This window comes from Sceloporus undulatus, chromosome 4 (genome assembly GCF_019175285.1).
Source record: "Sceloporus undulatus isolate JIND9_A2432 ecotype Alabama chromosome 4, SceUnd_v1.1, whole genome shotgun sequence".
Lineage (NCBI taxonomy): Eukaryota > Metazoa > Chordata > Lepidosauria > Squamata > Phrynosomatidae > Sceloporus > Sceloporus undulatus.
Window position 1 is genome coordinate 194,733,811 of NC_056525.1, and position 19,266 is coordinate 194,753,076.

General features: G+C 39.8%; 2 protein-coding genes across 27 annotated transcripts in view; both read left to right on the forward strand.

Moving 5' to 3' along the window:
- Positions 1-19,266, forward strand: part of SPIDR (scaffold protein involved in DNA repair) — a 1,328,422-nt gene that overhangs the window by 747,346 nt on the left and 561,810 nt on the right. The window lies entirely within an intron of this gene.
- Positions 1-19,266, forward strand: part of DTNA (dystrobrevin alpha) — a 287,062-nt gene that overhangs the window by 146,600 nt on the left and 121,196 nt on the right. For 25 of the 26 annotated variants that reach the window (XM_042463198.1, XM_042463199.1, XM_042463215.1 and 22 more), the window contains one exon: positions 18,543-18,610. In XM_042463198.1, coding sequence (XP_042319132.1) covers positions 18,544-18,610 — 67 coding nt within the window. In that variant the 5' untranslated portion in view covers position 18,543. Of the gene's footprint in view, positions 1-9,797; positions 9,892-18,542; positions 18,611-19,266 lie in introns of all 26 variants that reach the window. The other variant, XM_042463197.1, reaches the window with a different exon arrangement.

Sequence of the window (19,266 nt, forward strand, 5' to 3'; positions counted from 1 at the left end):
ACTAAAATAGAGTACTCTTAAAAATAATTATGGCGGGGTCCCTGGCACCTCTCTTTGCTCTGCAGGAGTGCCGCAGCAACCAAATTGCACTGCGCTGCTGCAGAGCAAAAAAGGAGCACCCGGAAGCGGCTCCTTTTTGCAGCGCCTCTTCAACACCACAAAGCGCCAGAGATGGCGTGGTGACGTCGCAGTTGCGCTGCCCCATCTGGAAGCACGTAGCTGCGATGTCACCATTACGTGCCCCGTCTGGTGGGCGTGCCGCAGCTGTGGCACACTCGTCACATGCAAGGGTTGCCAGGCATGTGGGTACTCTGCCCACCAGGCAACCCTCGCATGTGACGAGGGTGCCGCAAAGGCTCATCTGTTCCGAGCCTATATTAACTTCACTGACATAATGCTAATACATGTGTAAAAAGGTGTTGGTCTTATAACTGTATTTTTATCTGTAGTGCTTCTTGTGGCATAGTGTAAATGTGTTTTAATGTGTAATGACTGTTTTTGTGCTTTGTTTTAAATCTTTTAAGGTGCTTTGAGTGGGAAAAAACTGGAACATAGATGTCTAAGGCCTGGGACAGACTGCCCCAAAAGGGCAGCCTGCCAGCAGCTTATTTCCCTCCTGAGGGACACCGCAGCAGCCAAACTGCACAGCATCCCTCCAGAGTAAAAAGAACCTGGAAAAAACAGGTTCTTTTTAAGCCACCAGGCGGACATCACAAGTGCGCCAATGGTGCACTCCTGACGTATGCAAAGCACAGCGATGTATGGACGCTGTACATCCCTTATGCCAAGATATCAGCGCCTGTGTAGACAGGATGCCTCCATTAGTCCGCAGCCATGCTGTGCTAAGGTTAGGGACTGTGCTGTTGGTGCGCTGTCTCTAACCCTAGAATTAGCGGTGGTATGGCGCTTTGGGACTGTATGTTCCGCACCAACATATTCAAATAAATTGTGGTTTTCTAATCTCTCTTCAGAGCCTCATTTTTCTTAAACATAAAGGGACCCACCTTTAATGGAGCCTTGAAAGTAGTGTTTTGTTACATCCTCGCCTTGTCATCCTATAAAATGGTAATTTCTTTGTATTTGTGTTCTAGTACAAAGCAACCCTCCACTTGCTTGTCATGAAAATGAGACAGGTCACTGTAGATTATCCTCTTTCTAAGACTGCAGATGATATACAGTACATGAAAACAATAATGCTCTAAAAACCTGCTACAAACAGTCCATCAAGAGCAGCCTGGTTAAGAGTTCACAGTTGTTCCTAGCACTGTAATATAAGCTACTATTCTTGGCTGTTGCAAACCTTTTGCCTTTGCTGGAAAAATTCTTGACTTTATTGCTTGAGGCCATGTTCAGAAGTCCATTTTATGATGACATAGATAAGAAAACTTTTTCCTACTCTAAAACTGGTTCTTTTTAGCATGCAACTAAACACAGAATATGCAGCTGGAGTGGGGCTCTGGATGCTGTCCTCCTTCCCTGCCCCCTCCTTAGCTGTCATCCTTCATCGGGGGTGATGGGATAGATTGCAAGGGGTCACTGGAGCCAGGATTCGGATGCAAGAGCAGTCAGGGGATGATGGGATGGCTGGCAGGGGGGTCACTGGGGCCAGGATTTGGATGCAGGAGCAGTCAGGGGATGATGGGATAGGTCACAGGAGGTCACTGGAGCCAGGATTCGGATGCAGGGGCAGGCAGGGGATGATGGGATAGGTCACAGGGGGTTACTGGGGCCAGGATCGGACTGAAGGAGCAGTCAGGGGATAATGAGATAGGTCACAGGGGGTCACTGGAGCCAGGATTCAGATGCAGGATCAGACAGGGGATGATGGGAGGAATGGCAGGGTGGCAGAGAGGATGAGATGGCATGGAGGAGGGGGATGAAGGAGCTGGACACAGGGGGCCAAGGGGAGCGACATCAGAGTGATCTTCCACACCAGACCAATTCGAAGTGAAATCGAAGTGAGCTTGAAAGCGAATTCTGTGAATTCACTTTTTTCCCGATTTTACCAAAATGAGGGGTCACTTTGGAATCACTGCGGAAGCCCCACGGAAGGAGTGCCCATAGAAAGGAATCTCATCTGGTAACATATTCACGTTTTGATGTGAATTCGCATTGTGGACCTGCAGTCAACCCCGGATCTGAGCTCCAAAAATCCCCAAAAACCTCCATGTGATAAACGCCTAGGTAAATCACCTGAGTTCATTGACCTCATGAATATATACTTTGATAACTGATTTATGGTTACTGTAGTTTATTCAGGACTCTGTCATCTTCTCACCAAAGTGGGGACACTAAATGCATAGGAAGGAAGTGAGACAAAGCATTCAGCCACCTGCCCACCTTGTACAAATATATACATGTATGTTGAAAGTAAACATGACCAGCATATGAAAGTGACACTGGAAACATGGTCAGCAGACACATGGCTGTAAACTACCACCTTGCAAGTTAGAGTCCCAAATTTGGTGAAGCCATGAAAAGTCTCTCTTTGCTCTAGTTTTCTTTGCTCCATAGTAAATAACTCTAGCTTTATGGTGGGACAGCAACATGAGTGGGAAGTAATATTCCTCGGTTTTCCATTCACTGATTGCCTTGAAACCAGTACAGTATGTTATATTTCTAACTTTTTAGGTTTTAGGACCTTCAGCCCTAATTGATTAAAAGCTGAAATTAATAGAACCAGGTCAGATGCATCTCTTTTCTTGTCAAAGGCAACTGCCCATATCAGTAATCAAAATTATACCCTTGAGTCAAATTGGTGTTGAGCCTCCCATTCTTATACATGTTGCTCTTCAGATTTTCTCTATCTCAGAAGGAGGAATACTTGTAGTGATGTGCTCCATTCCACTGCAGAAGAAACACTTCCCTGCAGCTGTTTTTCTTGACAACGTCGTGTTGATGCTACAGAAGGTGAAGGGAAAAAGGCAAGAAGTGCCCCATGTGTAGTGAGCTCAGCTGCAGCTTACAACGGCAGAACTAATTTGCCCCTAGGACTTGGATATCCCTTCTGCCTGAATCTGGAGCCTTTGGAGACCACACCATACTCTGACAACTGTACCCATCAGTAAGAAGAATAGAAAAATGTACCTACTGTTTATTCCTCCCTTATGAAGTAATATTCAGATCAACCAAGTTCATTTCAGAGTTCTCTTGCAAGGAGCAGAACAAAATTACAACTTGCAGAAGGCTGGACTTATATTCAAAATTGTCTTTGATTATATAACTGTCTTAGATTAACTCTCTCTCTCTCTCTTTCTTTCTCTCTCCCTCTCTCTGTCACAAGTTGATCTGATAATGACTAACATACTAAATTGCTACTGCAGTAGTCTTATAATATTGCTGTTTTGTATTTATGTCAGTTTTGCACTTACTGTTGTATACCTTCTTCTCCCTGTATGAAAAGCAACAAAGGCAATCAATCAGTCAATAAATCAACCAGTGATCAAGAAGCCTTCAGCCTAAGGATGTTCAGATGGAAGCATTTTCCTAGACTTCCTACAGTGACATTTCCTATCTCCAAAACTGGGGCTTATTGCCTTGTTGAACAGGCTGTTTACATGACCTGCAAGCAATGAGTTCAATTTGGTCAGTCACAGTTTGCAGCCTGCAGGTCACACTCAGCAGTAAAAAGAGGTGACCAGGAGAATGCCTAGAGTCTAGCCAAAACTCTGTTATTCTCCTTTGTTCATTACCTACAAAGCAAGTTATCAAGTGAAAGTGATTTGTCACAGTACCACTAGATGTGGCAAGGAAAAAGGGACCAGTTAAAAGAGACAACATGAGAGGTATAGACGAGAGATCAAGGTAGAATCATAGAAGACCTTGTGATTAGGATGAACAATAGATAATATGCACAGATGTGTTCAGATGCCAGACAAGTGAGAGTTTCCAGAGGGATTATCAGATGATGAAAAACACTGGGGCTTATATAAGCTTATGTCAGTTGAGGGTTTACTTTAGGAATACCTGGTTCAACATTATGAGAAAACAGGATTTAAAAGTATACATGCTTCCCTTAATCTTTTGTATCCTGTAGTCAATAATACAAATTGAGAAATGATGGTTTTGAGAGTACATTGACCATATTAAATTCCACAATATCTCTTCACGTGTAATGATCATATTACCTACAAATACATGCTTATGTGATGTTCCTCTACACCTTTAAGTAAACATATACTAGTGGTGTTTAAAGATCGTGTGTCACTGAAGAGGAACTTTTGATGTTGATGTAGGTTTGCTCTTTGATGGAGTGATATTATAAACTCAATTCTCCCCCAGCAGGAGGCTATTAAGCATGATTTAATGCCTTTTGGGAAGATATGTGCTCCTTCGAGTTGTTTTAACATACATGGAATGGAGTAAACTGAAGCCCTTTCAGAACTAATCGGTGGAGGTTGAATCTCCCTTCTCTATAATCTGACAAAATTGGATCACAAAGACTCCTATGTAGTGGAGCCTTCATGGAAAGTATCAATAAAAATGTACTAAATGAACAAGCACTATGAAATATTAAGACAGCAGTTGTCATTGCGTCCTCACAGGAATAATAAAGGCTATCTGCAATCTGTCCTATATACCCTTACTTGGGAGTAGGTTGTGATGAACACATGGGTAGCACTTCTAACTGTACAGTATGTCATGCTTGTAAGAATCTTCATATTTAAGGATATTGGATGATAGTGAATGGGAAGAGTAATTTGCCCTCTCCCTACAAGTACTGTACTTGCAAGTTTGTTGTTGTTGTTCGCCTTCAAGCCATTTCTGACTTGTGGTGACCCTAAGGCAACCCTATTATGGCAAATTTTGTTCAGAGGCTGAGAGCATGTGACTTGTCAAGGGTCACCCAAAGGGTTTTTTGGCTGAGCTGGGAATAAAACCTTGGATTTATTACAAATGTTCCACTTGAATTGCACTTTTGTCCTGCTTCCTGCAGCAATGATGAATTCTCCAATATGACTCTAGCGTGTGAGTGTCTTAGAGAAGAAGAGGGTCAGGATCTAGCGGAGCAGTCTTTTTTTTTCCTGCGTAGCAGCACCATCAGATGAGTTATATATGCAATTTTTTTTTCATGGTATATTTGTAAAAATAAATTTTCTGCCTAATAATGTTTTCAATTATCCTTCCCTTTGTGCTTCTTTATGCTGAATAATAACAAATCTGTCAAATCTTAATTAGATTAAAAGGAATACATTGAGTTATTTTTCCTTATTTCAGAAAATATAGAGAAGGGGAGAATCTCCAGTAGGGTTAATTTAGCTTTCCATCATTTTAGTTGTGTTTTGAATTTATTATTAATTAGTGGGGCATTTTAATATGTAGGGTTCTTCAGCAGCCTTATTTTATAAATCCTGGCTTTATGTAGGTCATGATTCCTGGTTTTGTGAAATAAGGCAACAATATAAGCCTAAAACCTCCTAAACTTAGAATCTGAGGCCCAAATTATATGTAACATGGGAGGGTCTTCTTTTTTCTTCTAATAGTAGTTGTGATTGGGCCCATGATGGAGGATACTGAGATTAGCCCAGTCTTAACACATTCCTTAGTGCATATGCCACTTCTGCACCAAGCTGCTATTAATTTTTAAGGGGGAAAACAGATGCACAATGTGCATGCCAAAGGCTATAACAGGACAGTCCAATTGCAGGTACCAAGGGTCCTTAATGACTGCTCCACTGAAATCTCTTGCCGGTGATTCCAAAGTTCCCCTCCTCTCAATAGCCAATAATTCCCAAAGAAATACCAACGGTTTGGTTGACCTTATATAAGAACTCTGCTAAGTCTGGATTCCTACTCATCTGTGACAAAATGTGAACAGACTCAACATGTCCCACTTCATCTTTGCTGTGTAATCTAGAATTTGCCAACCATCTTAAACCAAGTTTTTAGCCATTTGGAGTTGTGTCATGTTGCTCCTGAACTTTACAATCAGGCTGTTTAGACATCCCTTCACTATGATGCCATTTCTGTAGGTTTTCTCCTCAACAGCTAATAACAGTCTGGGTGAGAAGGTCGATATATGCACGAGGAAAGTTACATGAAGGGAAAGTGTTAATCCCCACTTTGTATGCTCACATGTACACTGTGATCCTGATCCAGGTTCCCCCAAGTTGCTATGCAGAATATGAATATGGCAAAAATTCAATTGCAGATCTCTCACGTAGTATGTAGCTTAATATATTGTAGATTCAGCACAATCCTTTCAAGAAGGCCATAGCATTTGTAGCTCCAGGATTCTGTAGTCTGAGATCCACTCAGATTTGGAAAAATCAGACAGTGCAAACAAAAAAGTCTGCCGCATTTCATTTTCAGGGTGTGCATGTTGCCTGTAGACTTATGCAGCCCCATGAATTTCATAGGGTTATCTTAGGCAAGAGTTATTCATGGGTACTTTTGCCAGGTCCTTCCTCTGAAATACAGCCTACAGCACCTGGTATTTGTTGACGGTCTCCCATCCAAGTACTAACCAGGGCTGACCTTGCTTAGTTTTCAAGGACAGATGGGATATGGTGCCTTTAAGATATTAAGGCCCACTGCTCCATGAAAAGTTATAAAGGTAGGAACTGCTACAATTGTGACACCATTTCCAGCCTTTGGCCCCTGTTTGGAATGGGTTATTCAATCCCTGCTTATGCTACAAGATAATTCTGATAGAGATATCTGTTTAGCCCTGTTGAAATGTTACTTAGCCAGTTAGAATCAATATGTGAATAGGGGAAGGTCTAGCCCTGCCCTCCCTCCATTGCTTTCTTCCTATGGAAATCTGCAAATCTGAAGAAAGGTTCCTTTTCATATGGAGACTCTCCATGCAAGCAAGAATCTTGATTTTTCAGTGTATTTTCTTCCATGGAAACTCCACAAAACCAAGAACTGCTCTTCATACTTGATGGATTCCATGTCAGGTAAATTATGATGGAGAAGGTAGGGGCTTGACTATTTCCTACCCATGGATTAAGTCAAATCAAGTAAATAATGTTTGAAGAGAATGTATCTCTCTTTCTCTCTCTCTCTCTCCATATATGAATATAAATGTATACTTACATATACATACACATATTGTGTTGTTGTGTGTCTTCCAGTTGTATCCAACTTATGACGGCCCTAAGACGAACCTATTACAGGGTTTTCTTGGCAAGTTTCTTCAGAAGTGGTTTGCCATTGCCATTCTTTGAGGCTGAGAGAGTGTGACTTGCCCAAGGTCACCCAGTGGGTTTTATGGCTAAGATGGAAATTGAACCATGGTCTACAGAGTAGTAGTGCAGCACTCAAATCCCTATGCCACACTGACTCCCACATACACATACCTGGTATCTGATATATTTATTAGCCACCAGAAGAATGAAGGCAATAATCATGAATACTCCTATTTTAAAGCTTATACTTTGCTTTTAGGATAATATATAGGTTAAGCTAAGTTGGCTACAGTTAATTACAAAATACAGCACTGTAGATGACTGTAGGAAGTTCCATGACCTATCCCCCCCCCCCCCAAATGTATCAGCAATCAGGCTGTTTTTAAACAGCCACTGTTGGTGCAGAATGAAATATGAGTGGACTTAACCAAGGATAAAATGCCGAAAATAGGACTTGCTTATTAAGAACGGTACTTTCTGGTTGGCATGGACAAAGTGAAAGAGACTAGTTTTTCTTTAGCTGAACACTCCAAAATTTCAAATTTACCCTGAGTGCTTGTTTTTGTTTCTTGGAATGTCTTCTGAAGTAATACAATTTTCTCTTTATTATCTATGCTCCCTTCTTTTCTTATCATTCTTTCATGATTTAATTTTACTGTAAAGATTTTGGTCTCCTCTGCACACCAACTGAGATGTTCTGGCAGCTTATATGCCCCTCCATAGATACAACATATGTATAGTAGAAGAAATAGAAGGAGCCAGTGTAACATAGTGGTTTGAGTGTTGGACTATGACTCTGGAGACCAGGGTTCAAATCTCAGCTCCGCCATGGAACTCCACTGAGTGACTCTGGGCAAGTGACACTGAGTCTCAGGAAAAAGCAATGGCAAGCCTCCTCTGAACAAATCTTGCCAAGAAAATCCCATTATAGGTTTGCCATAGGGTCACCATAAGTCAGAAATATCTTGAAGTCACACAACAACAATAACAGAAGAAATGGGGGGAGGGGGGAGGTCACAAGGTTTTTCTCTCACACAACCATTGCTGGTTCAAGATAATAGCAGTGATGAGAAAGAAAAGACAACTCTAGCCATTGGTCCATTTGGCTCTGGTGTTCCCATGCACACACTACAGCTGATGAAAGAATATCTCCTTTCTGTGTGTGCATGGAAAAAGGCTTGCAATGTTTGTATCCTGATTTCTTACAGTCATGAGGATTTATGAAAATCTTTCCCTGCCATCACTTAACACCACTTCACCCTAAAAGAGAACTGTGGATCTGTGTTCTGGATTCCCTGTAATCACAGTCCAGCATGAATTAGATCCCTTGGTAGAAATCGGGCCACAATTAACTGGATTCAGATGGACCACTTATCATCTTGCACCAAATATCTGTCTCCATGCCTTTCATTCCATGTTGCTTAATCTTCTTGCTATTTTGTTGGTTTGGTGAAATATGATGCAATATCCTTGACAGGATTATATTATCATATTCTGTCTAATAACATTTTTTCATAATTTGCAACAAATTAGATACCTGACCTATGGTGACACATTTTTTTTTTTAGAAAATAGTTACCAAAATTTGCAGTAAGGTGAAACTAGCATGGTTTTGCATCAAAGTTGGCTTTATAATGTAGGGATTTATATTATTCAGGTACTTTAATAGAAATTTCTAGAATTAAATAATTTAAATATATTCAGCCCTCCATATCAACAGATTCTGCATCTACAGATTCAACCATCCATGGCTTGAAAATATATATTTTCTAAACCTCAAAAGCAAACCAAAGGGGAAAATGGAACATAATATTTGTGAAGGACAGCATGATTAATAGCCAGTGTGACATAGTGGGTTGAGTGTTGGAATGTGGCTCTGGAGACCTGGACGATTCCCAGCTTGACAGTGGAATACCACTGGGTGACCTTGGGCAAGCCATATGCTCTCAGCCTCAGGGGAAAGCAATGGCAAACCTCCTCTGAACCAATTTTGCCAAGAAAAACCCTTCATAAGGGGGTTGCCATAAGTCAGAAATAACTTGAATGCACACAGTAACAACAAACAGCATTGTTGGTTGATGGAATACTGGACCATGAATGGATCCCCACCAGTTCTCTTCTATTTCAGATTATTTGTTTGTCAGTTATTTCATTTGATGGGGAGGGATAAAACCTTTATTTTAGTGAATTAGTATAATCCATCTAATTATAAAAATATTACTTTCACTCACATTAGAAGACCATGTGTCCTACATTACCAAGGACCATGCTTGCCTTGAAGGCTTTCTTTATTTGAAGTGCCAACCAGTTTATTCTATAAGCTGCCTTGAGTCTCATTCTTAGGGATAAGGTGGGGATACAAGTAAAATGACTGATTGAGATAAAGAATTATTAGAACTGAGAATAGATGCCTTGATATTGTGCACAAATAGATGGCTCAGCAAACGTACTGGTAAGTTGGTCTCAGTCTCCTCCACACTACGATGGGGTATATCCTGTTATGATGGTGATGATGGTGATGATTCATAGAAGGTAGCCCATGCAAATTTCATGCTACCTTCTATGCACAGATATCAATTGTTTAATTAATAATTATAATTAAAATAGGAATGCAGTAGTGGAGGATATTTAAGTAACCATTGCAATCCTTATCTTGCTATTCAGGACAGTGGCCCGTTGGTATCTGCTAGAATTTGGTTCCAGAAACTCCCCATAGGTACCAAAATCCATGGATGCTCAAGACCCATTAAATCCAATGGTATGTTAAAATGGTGTCCCTTATATAAAATGGCAAAATCAAGGGTAGCCTTTGGAAGTTATATTTTGGAGGAATATTTTCAAATCATGTACTGTAAACTGTAGACAGACAGACAGACAGAGAAGGCTGACTGTATTTTTTGACTTGTCTCTCAACTCAGCTCCTAGTATGGTTTTCAGTCCACTACCTTCTGATTCCTGTGTTACCTCCAATTGCTTCCCACAGCCCAACCCTAGTAGCTATCTTATTTGGACTTGTATTTCTGCTTTACCTGTCCTTTTGATCATGATGGAGATTTAATGCAAAGGGAAAACAGCAAGTACCAACATAGCAAAAGGATATCAGTACAATGAAAACATACAAACTTAAAAAGAGCCATGCAGGATCCAGCAAAAGGCCTATCTGAGACAACATTTTGCTCACATAGCAGCCAGCTATTTCTCTATTGGTTGCCTGCCAGCAAAACATTAATGTAATTTACCCTATATTGAACGTGTCCCAGCAACTGATGCGTAGGGCATATCAGTGACACCTGCACTGATATATATCAATACTGAGGAAGGACCTGATGAAATCACATATTCCTTGTCTGAGAGAACACTATGAAATTCATAGAATCACCATAAACCTACCCCCCCACACACACACACACACAAAACCATTAATCATTGATGGTCCTAACCTACATGAATTTAACTAATCCCCCTTTAAAGCCATTCTAATTGACAGACTATTCTAATGTGTCACAATGTAGCCTCCAAACTATAAAAGTGTACAAAAGCAGCAAGCTTGCCCTACCTAATTCTGTCATTGATAGCTTATTTTAAAATGAAGTTGGTTTTAATCATGCCACCACTAGGCATTTCAAGACATCCATTCGACTAAGTAGGAACTTAATTACATGTGAAGTGCTGCAGCCTGCCTTGTAGCAGTGCCCAGTTGAATAAGCAAAAGGAGTGAAAGGAAAAGTCAGCATGTATTGTCTTGAGGAAAAGGCTTTTTGTCTCCATGATACTTCTCTTCCAGAACCCTGGAACTTCACTTTGGTTTACTGTGGTAGATTTCATTTTTCTGACCTAGTCAAATGAAATGAAATAAAATTAAGCCTGAAGCAAGGGAGATAGTGAACCTTGAACTGCTATCATATGTGTTTTTTCCTATAATGCAGAACACACAGAATCACTGCAACATTTAAAATTGACATTTCATGAGCTGCACAGAGAGTGGAATGCTGTACTTTAATGTTGATGCCATTTTTATCATGTCTGCTTTAAAAGCAGGATGGAATGCAAAAAATTAGCAATGCGTAGTTCTGTTATTCACAAAGGGTGATATATTTCTAAATGTATTCTGGTGAACAGTATGTTTGCTGTTTCTTACACAAGTGAAAGGGAAATTGATGCTGACACATCTTGAAATACACAGCAAAGGGTCTCTGCAGAATACATAAAAGTTAAAAGGAGATACACATAATATTAACAACTTGGAGGTAAGGAATGATCATGGATGGTTTCTCATAAAATCTTTTATCAAATAATATTTAAGTGAACTTAAAATCTTTAATTCAAAGAGATAGCCCTGCTAGTCTAGATCAGTATGCAAAGGGATCCTGTAGAATCTTTGAGATTGAGGGAAAGAAAGAAGCTGGTAGCATTTTACTACCAACTTCTTTCTTTCTCTCAGTCTCAAAGATGCTACAAGATCCTTTTGTACCCTGATCCAGACTAACACAGCTATGTCTGAAATCTTGTTTGTTTGTTTGTTGTTGTTGTTGTGTGCCTTCAGGTTGCTTCCAACTTATGGGGACCTGAAGGCAAAACTATCATGGTGTGTCCTTGGCAGGCTTCTTCATAGGAGGTTTGTCATGGCCTTCCCCTGAGTCTGAGAGAGCGTGACTTGCCCAAGTTCATCTAGTGTGTTTCCATGGCTGAACTGGGATTCATACCCTGATCTCCAGAGTCCTAGTCTAACACTCAAACCACTAGCCTGTCATGGAGTTTTCTTGGCAAGATTGGTTCAGAGAGGTTTGTCATTGCCTTCATCTAAGGCTGAGAGCATGTGACTTGCCCAATGTCACCCAGTGGGTTTCATGGCCAAGCTGGAAATTGAACCCTGGTTGCCTCAATCTTACCACCATGGAAAGCAACTAATTCAACCAGATGGAGCGGAAATCCATTGGCCTCTTTAAGACACAGGCCCAAGTATATATTTAAGAACTTTAAGATCACTTAAATATTACTTGATTTCTAGGATGTGTCAAAAACAGAATATACAAGTGGGAGCTACAACATCATGCTTAATACATTCTCACTCTGCAGGAGGAATTTTGTGTACAAGCTTCTAGTCAGCCAGTTATAGCCTTCTTTAGGGAATTATTTAAGTTTTAATTGGCTCATGCAGGTAATTTCAGTCCCACACCCGGGTTTTTTGGTATTTTTTCCTAGCCAAAACTGAACATTATGGGAGTCCTGGATGCTACTAAACAGTCTTCATTGGTGTGGTTAGAGGTAATTTGCCCCCTTGGTTTTTTCATGTTTTGTACTTTTCCACAACTTGAAAGTAACTACTTAGAAAAATTTCTGTCTTCTAATCCAGCAATGAGGATCATATAATTCAGTTTTGTTTACAGAAGATTTACAGGAAATGAAACAAGCAGGCTGATGGCTAAAGTGCAGGTAGCATAGGTCAGAGAGAAAATATGATTGAAGTTCAGTGAGAATTTTTTCTTGTACCTATTATGCTGAAGTAGAGTTGGCCCAAAATTGCTTTGCTTGCACCATCTCCTTCTTGGCATGTCACCTAGCAATTACTCTGCATGGTAAGGGAGCCTTTTGGGATAAACACAGAGAGCAGTGGTAGAAACTCTGCTTACTGACCATGTCAAATTTGCTAGCAATTGGACGTGGAAGTCTTTTCATTATTGCTCAGAATGTGAAGCCATAGTTATCATAGGCCCAGGACAGATGGGGCCGAAGCAGCATGCTGCTGCCAATATTAGGGTTCAGGAACGTGCAGTAACTGCACGCTCCTGAGCCCTAGTAAGTCATGGCGGTGGCATCATGGTGGCATCCTGTCCACACAGGCTCTGCCATGATGACATAAGCAACACGCAGTGTATAGATGTCGCTGCGTGTCACTTACGTCACGAGTGCACCAATGGCGTACTCATGACTTGCGCACGCCATCCTAAAAGGAACCCATTTTTTCCAGGTTCTTTTTGGGTCAGAGGCACACCAGGCAGTTTGGCTGCTGTGGCGTCCCTCCACAGGCAAATGGGCCACCACCAGCCTGCCATAGAGTCTTAGGAGGTTGTCATACGGGCACCGCCATCTTTACGTATCAGACGCTGTGTGTCCGGACGTCACGCGGCGTCTATGACGTCGCGAGTCCGCCCCAGGCGCCTCGCGACGTCATAGAGGTGCCGCAAAAAGAAGCTCCAAAATGGAGCTTCTTTTTTGCTGTGGCTCCCTCACGGAGCAAATGGCGTCGGCAGGAGACCGCCTCAAAGCGGTGGTCTATAACCCGCCTATGTTTTGTATCATAGGCCAGTGCCTTGTAGCATTAGATGAGTTTTTAAAGCAAGCAAGAAATTAATTAATTACTTTTGGAAGATGGAGAACCACCAGTGCTTTTCAAAATATAGTTATGATGTAACTACAGTAATTACATCTTAATTAATTTTGCACACAAGGTGTATCTGTGAATGCTGATGCTTCTCTTTTACTTTTTGGTGATTACCATTTGATTCTAAACCTGTTAGCACTCAGGCACATACACTTGCTGTTTAAGGGCTAAAGTCAACATTAGCTTTACTCAGGGGTAGGCAACCTTTTTGAGCCGGGGGCCGGGTTGCTGTCTCTCAGACAACTGGGGGGCTGAAACCAAAAAATAAATAATTAAATTTTTTTTTAAAAAAAAAATTTAAATAAATAAATAAACCAGGACAAATGTAGGACAAAATTTTCAAATGGAAGACACTTTTTTAAAAAAATGGAGGACACGTGAAAAAATTTGCTGATTTTTTTAAAAAATGTTAATATAAATGCATGTTTCTGAGGCTTCTATAGACAATTGCCCCCCAAAGGCCCCGGCGGCAATCGGTGGCAGGACCGGGCTGGGGCCGGTCCCAAGGCCTTGCCGGGCCGCATTCGGCCCACGGGCCGCAGGTTGCCTACCCCTGGCTTTACCTATAATACACCTAGTGTGGGGTTGCCAGAATGAAGGCTGGAAAAAGCTCCTGTACTTTAAATGGTGGTTCAGAAGAAGTAGTTTCAGCAACTGTTGTTTTTTACCCAGCTGCATAACAAGCAACACTTGCTGAAATTTGCTCTTCTACACAACCATTTAAGATGCAGGGGCCCTCTCTTGCTAATGAATGGAAGTCCCATGTGTTTCAGTAGGCCTATTCTGTGTTTTATGTGCTTTCAAGTTGTTTCAGATTTACAGCAACACTATCATGGGGTTTTCTCAACAAGATTTGTTCAGAGGGAGTTTGCCTTTGCCTTCCTATGACACTGTGAGTGTGTCTTGCCCAAGGTCACCCAGTGGATTTCAAAGTCTGAGTGAGGATCTGAACCTTGGTTTCCAAAGTCATAAACCAATATTTAAACCGCTACGCTATGCTGATTCTTAGACCTTTTCTACATATGAGTAGTGTTTGATTTAGTACCAGGTGTCCAGTCTTTTATCAGTATGATCTACCATGTTCTGAACAATGAGTAAATAATATAGAATGAAGAAGGTCTCTAATAGGGTCTCATTACCCTATTTCTCCTTTAAAGTATCAGTTGTGGTTATGAATTTGAAACAGCATAGCTAAACATAGCATAATTAACTGTTGGTCCCTCACCCAAACAGTTTTTTCTAATACAAATTGTCCTTCAAAACTTCCATCAACTTTGTTGGGGGAAAGTACAGGTAGGGTTGCCATAAGTCAGGACCTCCAAACCGGGACAAATGTAGGGCAACATTTTCAAATGTAGGACACGTTTTTTTAAAAAATGGAGGACATGTGAAAAAATTGAGGTTTTTTTAAAAAAATCTTAATATAAATGCATGTTTTTTAGGCATGATCAAAATGGAGGACATTTTGGCATTATTCCTAGACAGATGGCAGAAATGGACTTGCCCTCGGGTTCAACTGTACTTCTCAGAAGTGTGTACTTGGGCAAGGGACTGTGGTTTTTCTTCACTGCGCATGAGTTTGTAAAAATCACAGCAAGTTACATTGGCCGTGCCTCAGAGGCTTGTTGATATCAGTATCACCACCACCATCATCATCATCACCACTATAATTGGCCAAGAAAGGCAGACTTGTTAGCATTCAAATCGCCATAAATACACAGAAAATGCACTTGCATATATTTAATAATAAAAAATAAAAAAAACCAAAGCAGGGGTGTATATATTTAATAATAAAAATCAATGTAATAAAATAAAAAACAAGCAATAATAAAAATCAATGTAATAAAAGAAAAAACAAGCAATAATAAAAATTAATGAAATAAAATAAAACAAGCAATAATAAAAATTAATGAAATAAAATAAAACAAGCAATAATAAAAAAATTAATGAAATAAAATAAAGACAAGCAATAATAAAAATTAATGAAATGAAATAAAACAAGCAATAATAAAAATTAATGAAATAAAATAAAACAAGCAATAATAAAAATTAATGAAATAAAACAAGCAATAATAAAATTAATAAAATAAAACAAGCAATAATAAAAATTAATAAACTAAAACAAGCAATAATAAAAATTAATGAAATAAAAACAAGCAATAATAAAAATTAATAAAATAAAAATAAGCAATAATAAAAATTAATGAAATAAAATAAAACAAGCAATAATAAAAATTAATAAAATTAAAAAATTAAAAGCAATAATAAAAATTAATAAAATAAAATAAAATAAGTATTTTATATTTTTAAAAATAATTTAAAAACCCCAAAAAACCAAGGCAGACCTAATGGCCACTGACTCAGCTTTCCTCCAACTCCTCCTCCTCCTCTGCCCCAATTCTGCCCTTCAAGGCACCCTTCCTCCTCCTCCTTCTCCTCCTCCTCAAGGCTATGGAATCCTGGAAACTGTAGCTCTGTGGACCATTCAGCCTCCTTTTGTCAAGAGAGCTCTGGTGCCACAAGAAACTACAATTCCCAGAATCCTATAGCACTGAGCCATGGATGTTTAAGGGGGGGTCAAACTATTTCTGCAGCCTTTCGCTACCCCAAAGCCCTTCCTATTTACAAGCAAGGCAAAAGCTCTTCCTTCCAAGCCATTGAAAGCCAACCCAAGCGGAGGAGGGCTGATTGCTTCTTTCTCATTGGTCAGCTTCGGGAGAAATTTGCATATTACAAGTAAAGGTGTTTAGTGCCTCAAAAACGATCCTGTGATCAAGAATTACAAGAATACTGATGTGGTTTACATTTAAAAGATGAGGCATTTAGACTCCCAGTGAAACATGAATGATTTATTGCCTTTTTTTTCCTCACCGTAACCTGGAAAGTAATGCCTTTTGCAAGACATATATACCAACTGGGCTGGCAATAGCTCTGAGTGGCAGGTGTCCTGAAGACCTGCTCTCTAGGCTGAGCCAGGCAGGGAGGGTGGGACACAGCCATGGGGAGGGGTGGAGCTGCCTCTAGGGCCTCGCTGGGGGGGGGAGTCCTGGGGGTGGGGCCAAACTGGGGTGGGACTGTGTGGCCCCGCCCCAAACTGGGAAAGTCCCGCCCCCAGGCGGGATATGGCAACCCTAAGTACAGGCAGAAAATAAAGAAGTAAGTGTGTGTGTGTGTGTGTGTGTGTGTGTGTGTTAAAAGTAAGAGAACCTTTGGGGCCAAGTTTAAAGTGATAACAATGACATGGGCAAAGTGCTAAACCAAAACCATCCCACAGATACTATTAAAAATATTGGGACTACCAGGAACTGTTGAAAGTAAAATAAAAACTAAACAAGCAGGTTTGATCATGGATCTCTTGTGTCTCATCTCACCTGGTTTGGCTTGTTGTTTACAATGAAATAAAAGGTAGTTATTACTACCAAAAAAAAAAAGGTTTAGTTCAAAGCAGTACAGTATTTTCAGTTTCATCTTTACAAATTATATAGAACTAATGGAAAGGAGTACAGTGGTACCCCGGGATACGAAATGACCGCGTTACGAAATTTCCGGGATACGAAAAAATTAGATAGGAAAAAACTGTTCCGGGATACGAAGTTTTTTTCGGGTTACGAAAAAATTTTTGGTGCTTTTCAGCGCTTTTTCGCACGAAATCGCGGCTTTCCAGCGCTAGCGGCTATGGCTTTTTCGGGTTGCGAAATCTTTCGGGTTACGAACGGCGCCGCGGAACGAATTAAATTCGTAAGCCGGGGTACCACTGTATTGAGATATACCCTAATAGCCTGCTGGGATTTTCTCCCTTTATTAAGAGAGCACAGTATTTTGACAGCAAAGATCATTGTGATGAAATTTGCTATTATTTTTTTAATACAGGGTTCCTCACCCCCACTCCGCAAAAGACCAGGCAAAACAGTTACTATGTTATCATACTTGGTGGGAATTAATAGCTTTTTTTCTAAAACCCTATGTAGCTCATCTAGATGAAGTACAAGCAAATTCTATAAGTGCATTACAATTATAAGTAGCCTTAGGAAAGAGCAGGGAGCAATTTTATGATATTGCCAAAGATTAGTGCTGAAATGCTGAAATGCTGAAATGTATAGCTGAGAAGGGCCTCCTGCTAGAAGACTATTTTGCTAGAAGAAATGCAACAAGAGATTCACAATGTGGCTGTAAATCCATTAAGGCAAAGAGTGCTCTGTAATAACCTTTCTCCATTTCAGCTATTAACTTCAGGGACTGCTGAAGTTAGTAACATTGCAAAGATGGTTTCACCCACCAATGTAACTTAACCTTGTCTTCACTAGGCTTCCTGCAGGGCAAGATTTAACTAAAACAACTGGAATACCACCCATTTTGCACTGCATAGGAATTAATTTTGCATACTCGTAGCCATCATAATGTTTATCTGCACAAGTATGCGTCAAAAAGGCTTAAATATGAAAATGTTAAATTCAAACTGGTTTCCTCATGAATTTGTTTCCTGAGTAAGGCAATCTTGAAAGTTGAAATCAGCTGAAATCTCATCTTCTGTTTGTCTTTCCTTAAGATGTAATGTGCTGGTTATAATTCAACATAACTATTTTTGTCCAGCAGTTTTTAGTATTATTTTTAAGCAAGGAAATGTAAACCCATGCAGTTTTCAGAGTATTACACATTTTTAGGATCCTGATATTATTCTGGTGCAAGATCAGTGTAAATCAATGAAGTGTAAGCCTTGTAGAAACAACATGAATTTACAATTTTAGAATTCATTGATTGTGGGGGGGAAACCTGCACCATGAGCCAAATTATGGAACTATGTTTGAAAAGTTTTCAACTGAGGTTTCATATAGAACTGAGCGTTGTTCTATAAACTAGATGCTTGATGATTAAATCTAAATCATAAATTGTTTACAAGACATGTTCTTGGTGATCTTTGGATATGTAGTGGAAGGGAAAGAGTACGCCGGAACATTTCAATCATTTTTGAGAATTTCTTCAACTTACTAAATATTTCTGAAGATATGCTTAATATTTTTATTGTCTAGAATGATTGAAGACTGTGGGAAAAGAGGAACTACCATGGCAGAAAGGAGGCAGCTGTTTGCAGAAATGCGTAAGTACTGTGACGTTGCTTTTTTATTTTTTAAAAAAATTTGGAAGATGAATTCTTTCTGGAAAAAGCCAAAAGGACAGAATGAAACTTCAGTAAATATTGCATGGATTTGTGCCCAAGACGGTAGCCAGCTTGTTCTACAACACAGCAGATTTAAAGGGCTTTTAGTGTGAAACAAGTTGCAAGAAATATACTTAATAGACCTTTCTGTATGGATTATTTAAAAGCTATTTTTTTCTACCGTACGAATCACTGCTAAGAGATCCAATGTGAGTATATGACAAAAGTAATCTGAATACTCAGGACCACTATCTGTCACCAGATTAACATTATCAAATTTCCAAGATATACTAACATTTCTCTTGTCTCTCAATTGTCTAGATCATTTTAATTCTGTATCATCTGTGTTGGGTGTCCTTCTCCTGGACTTTTCTTCCCCCTAGCAATTAGATTTCCATCCTCCTAACTAATTTTTAGTTTCAATTTTTCCTTTTCTAAATTCAATTTTTTTTTAATGCTGTCATGAATAGATGTGAGTGTGCATGTATGCATATACACAGAGAGTGTGTGTGTTTGTGTGTAAGTTATTAATAAACAGGAAAAATATATATCAAGATCAAAACATTTTGGCTTCTGCCTTCTTCAGTAGTCAAAGA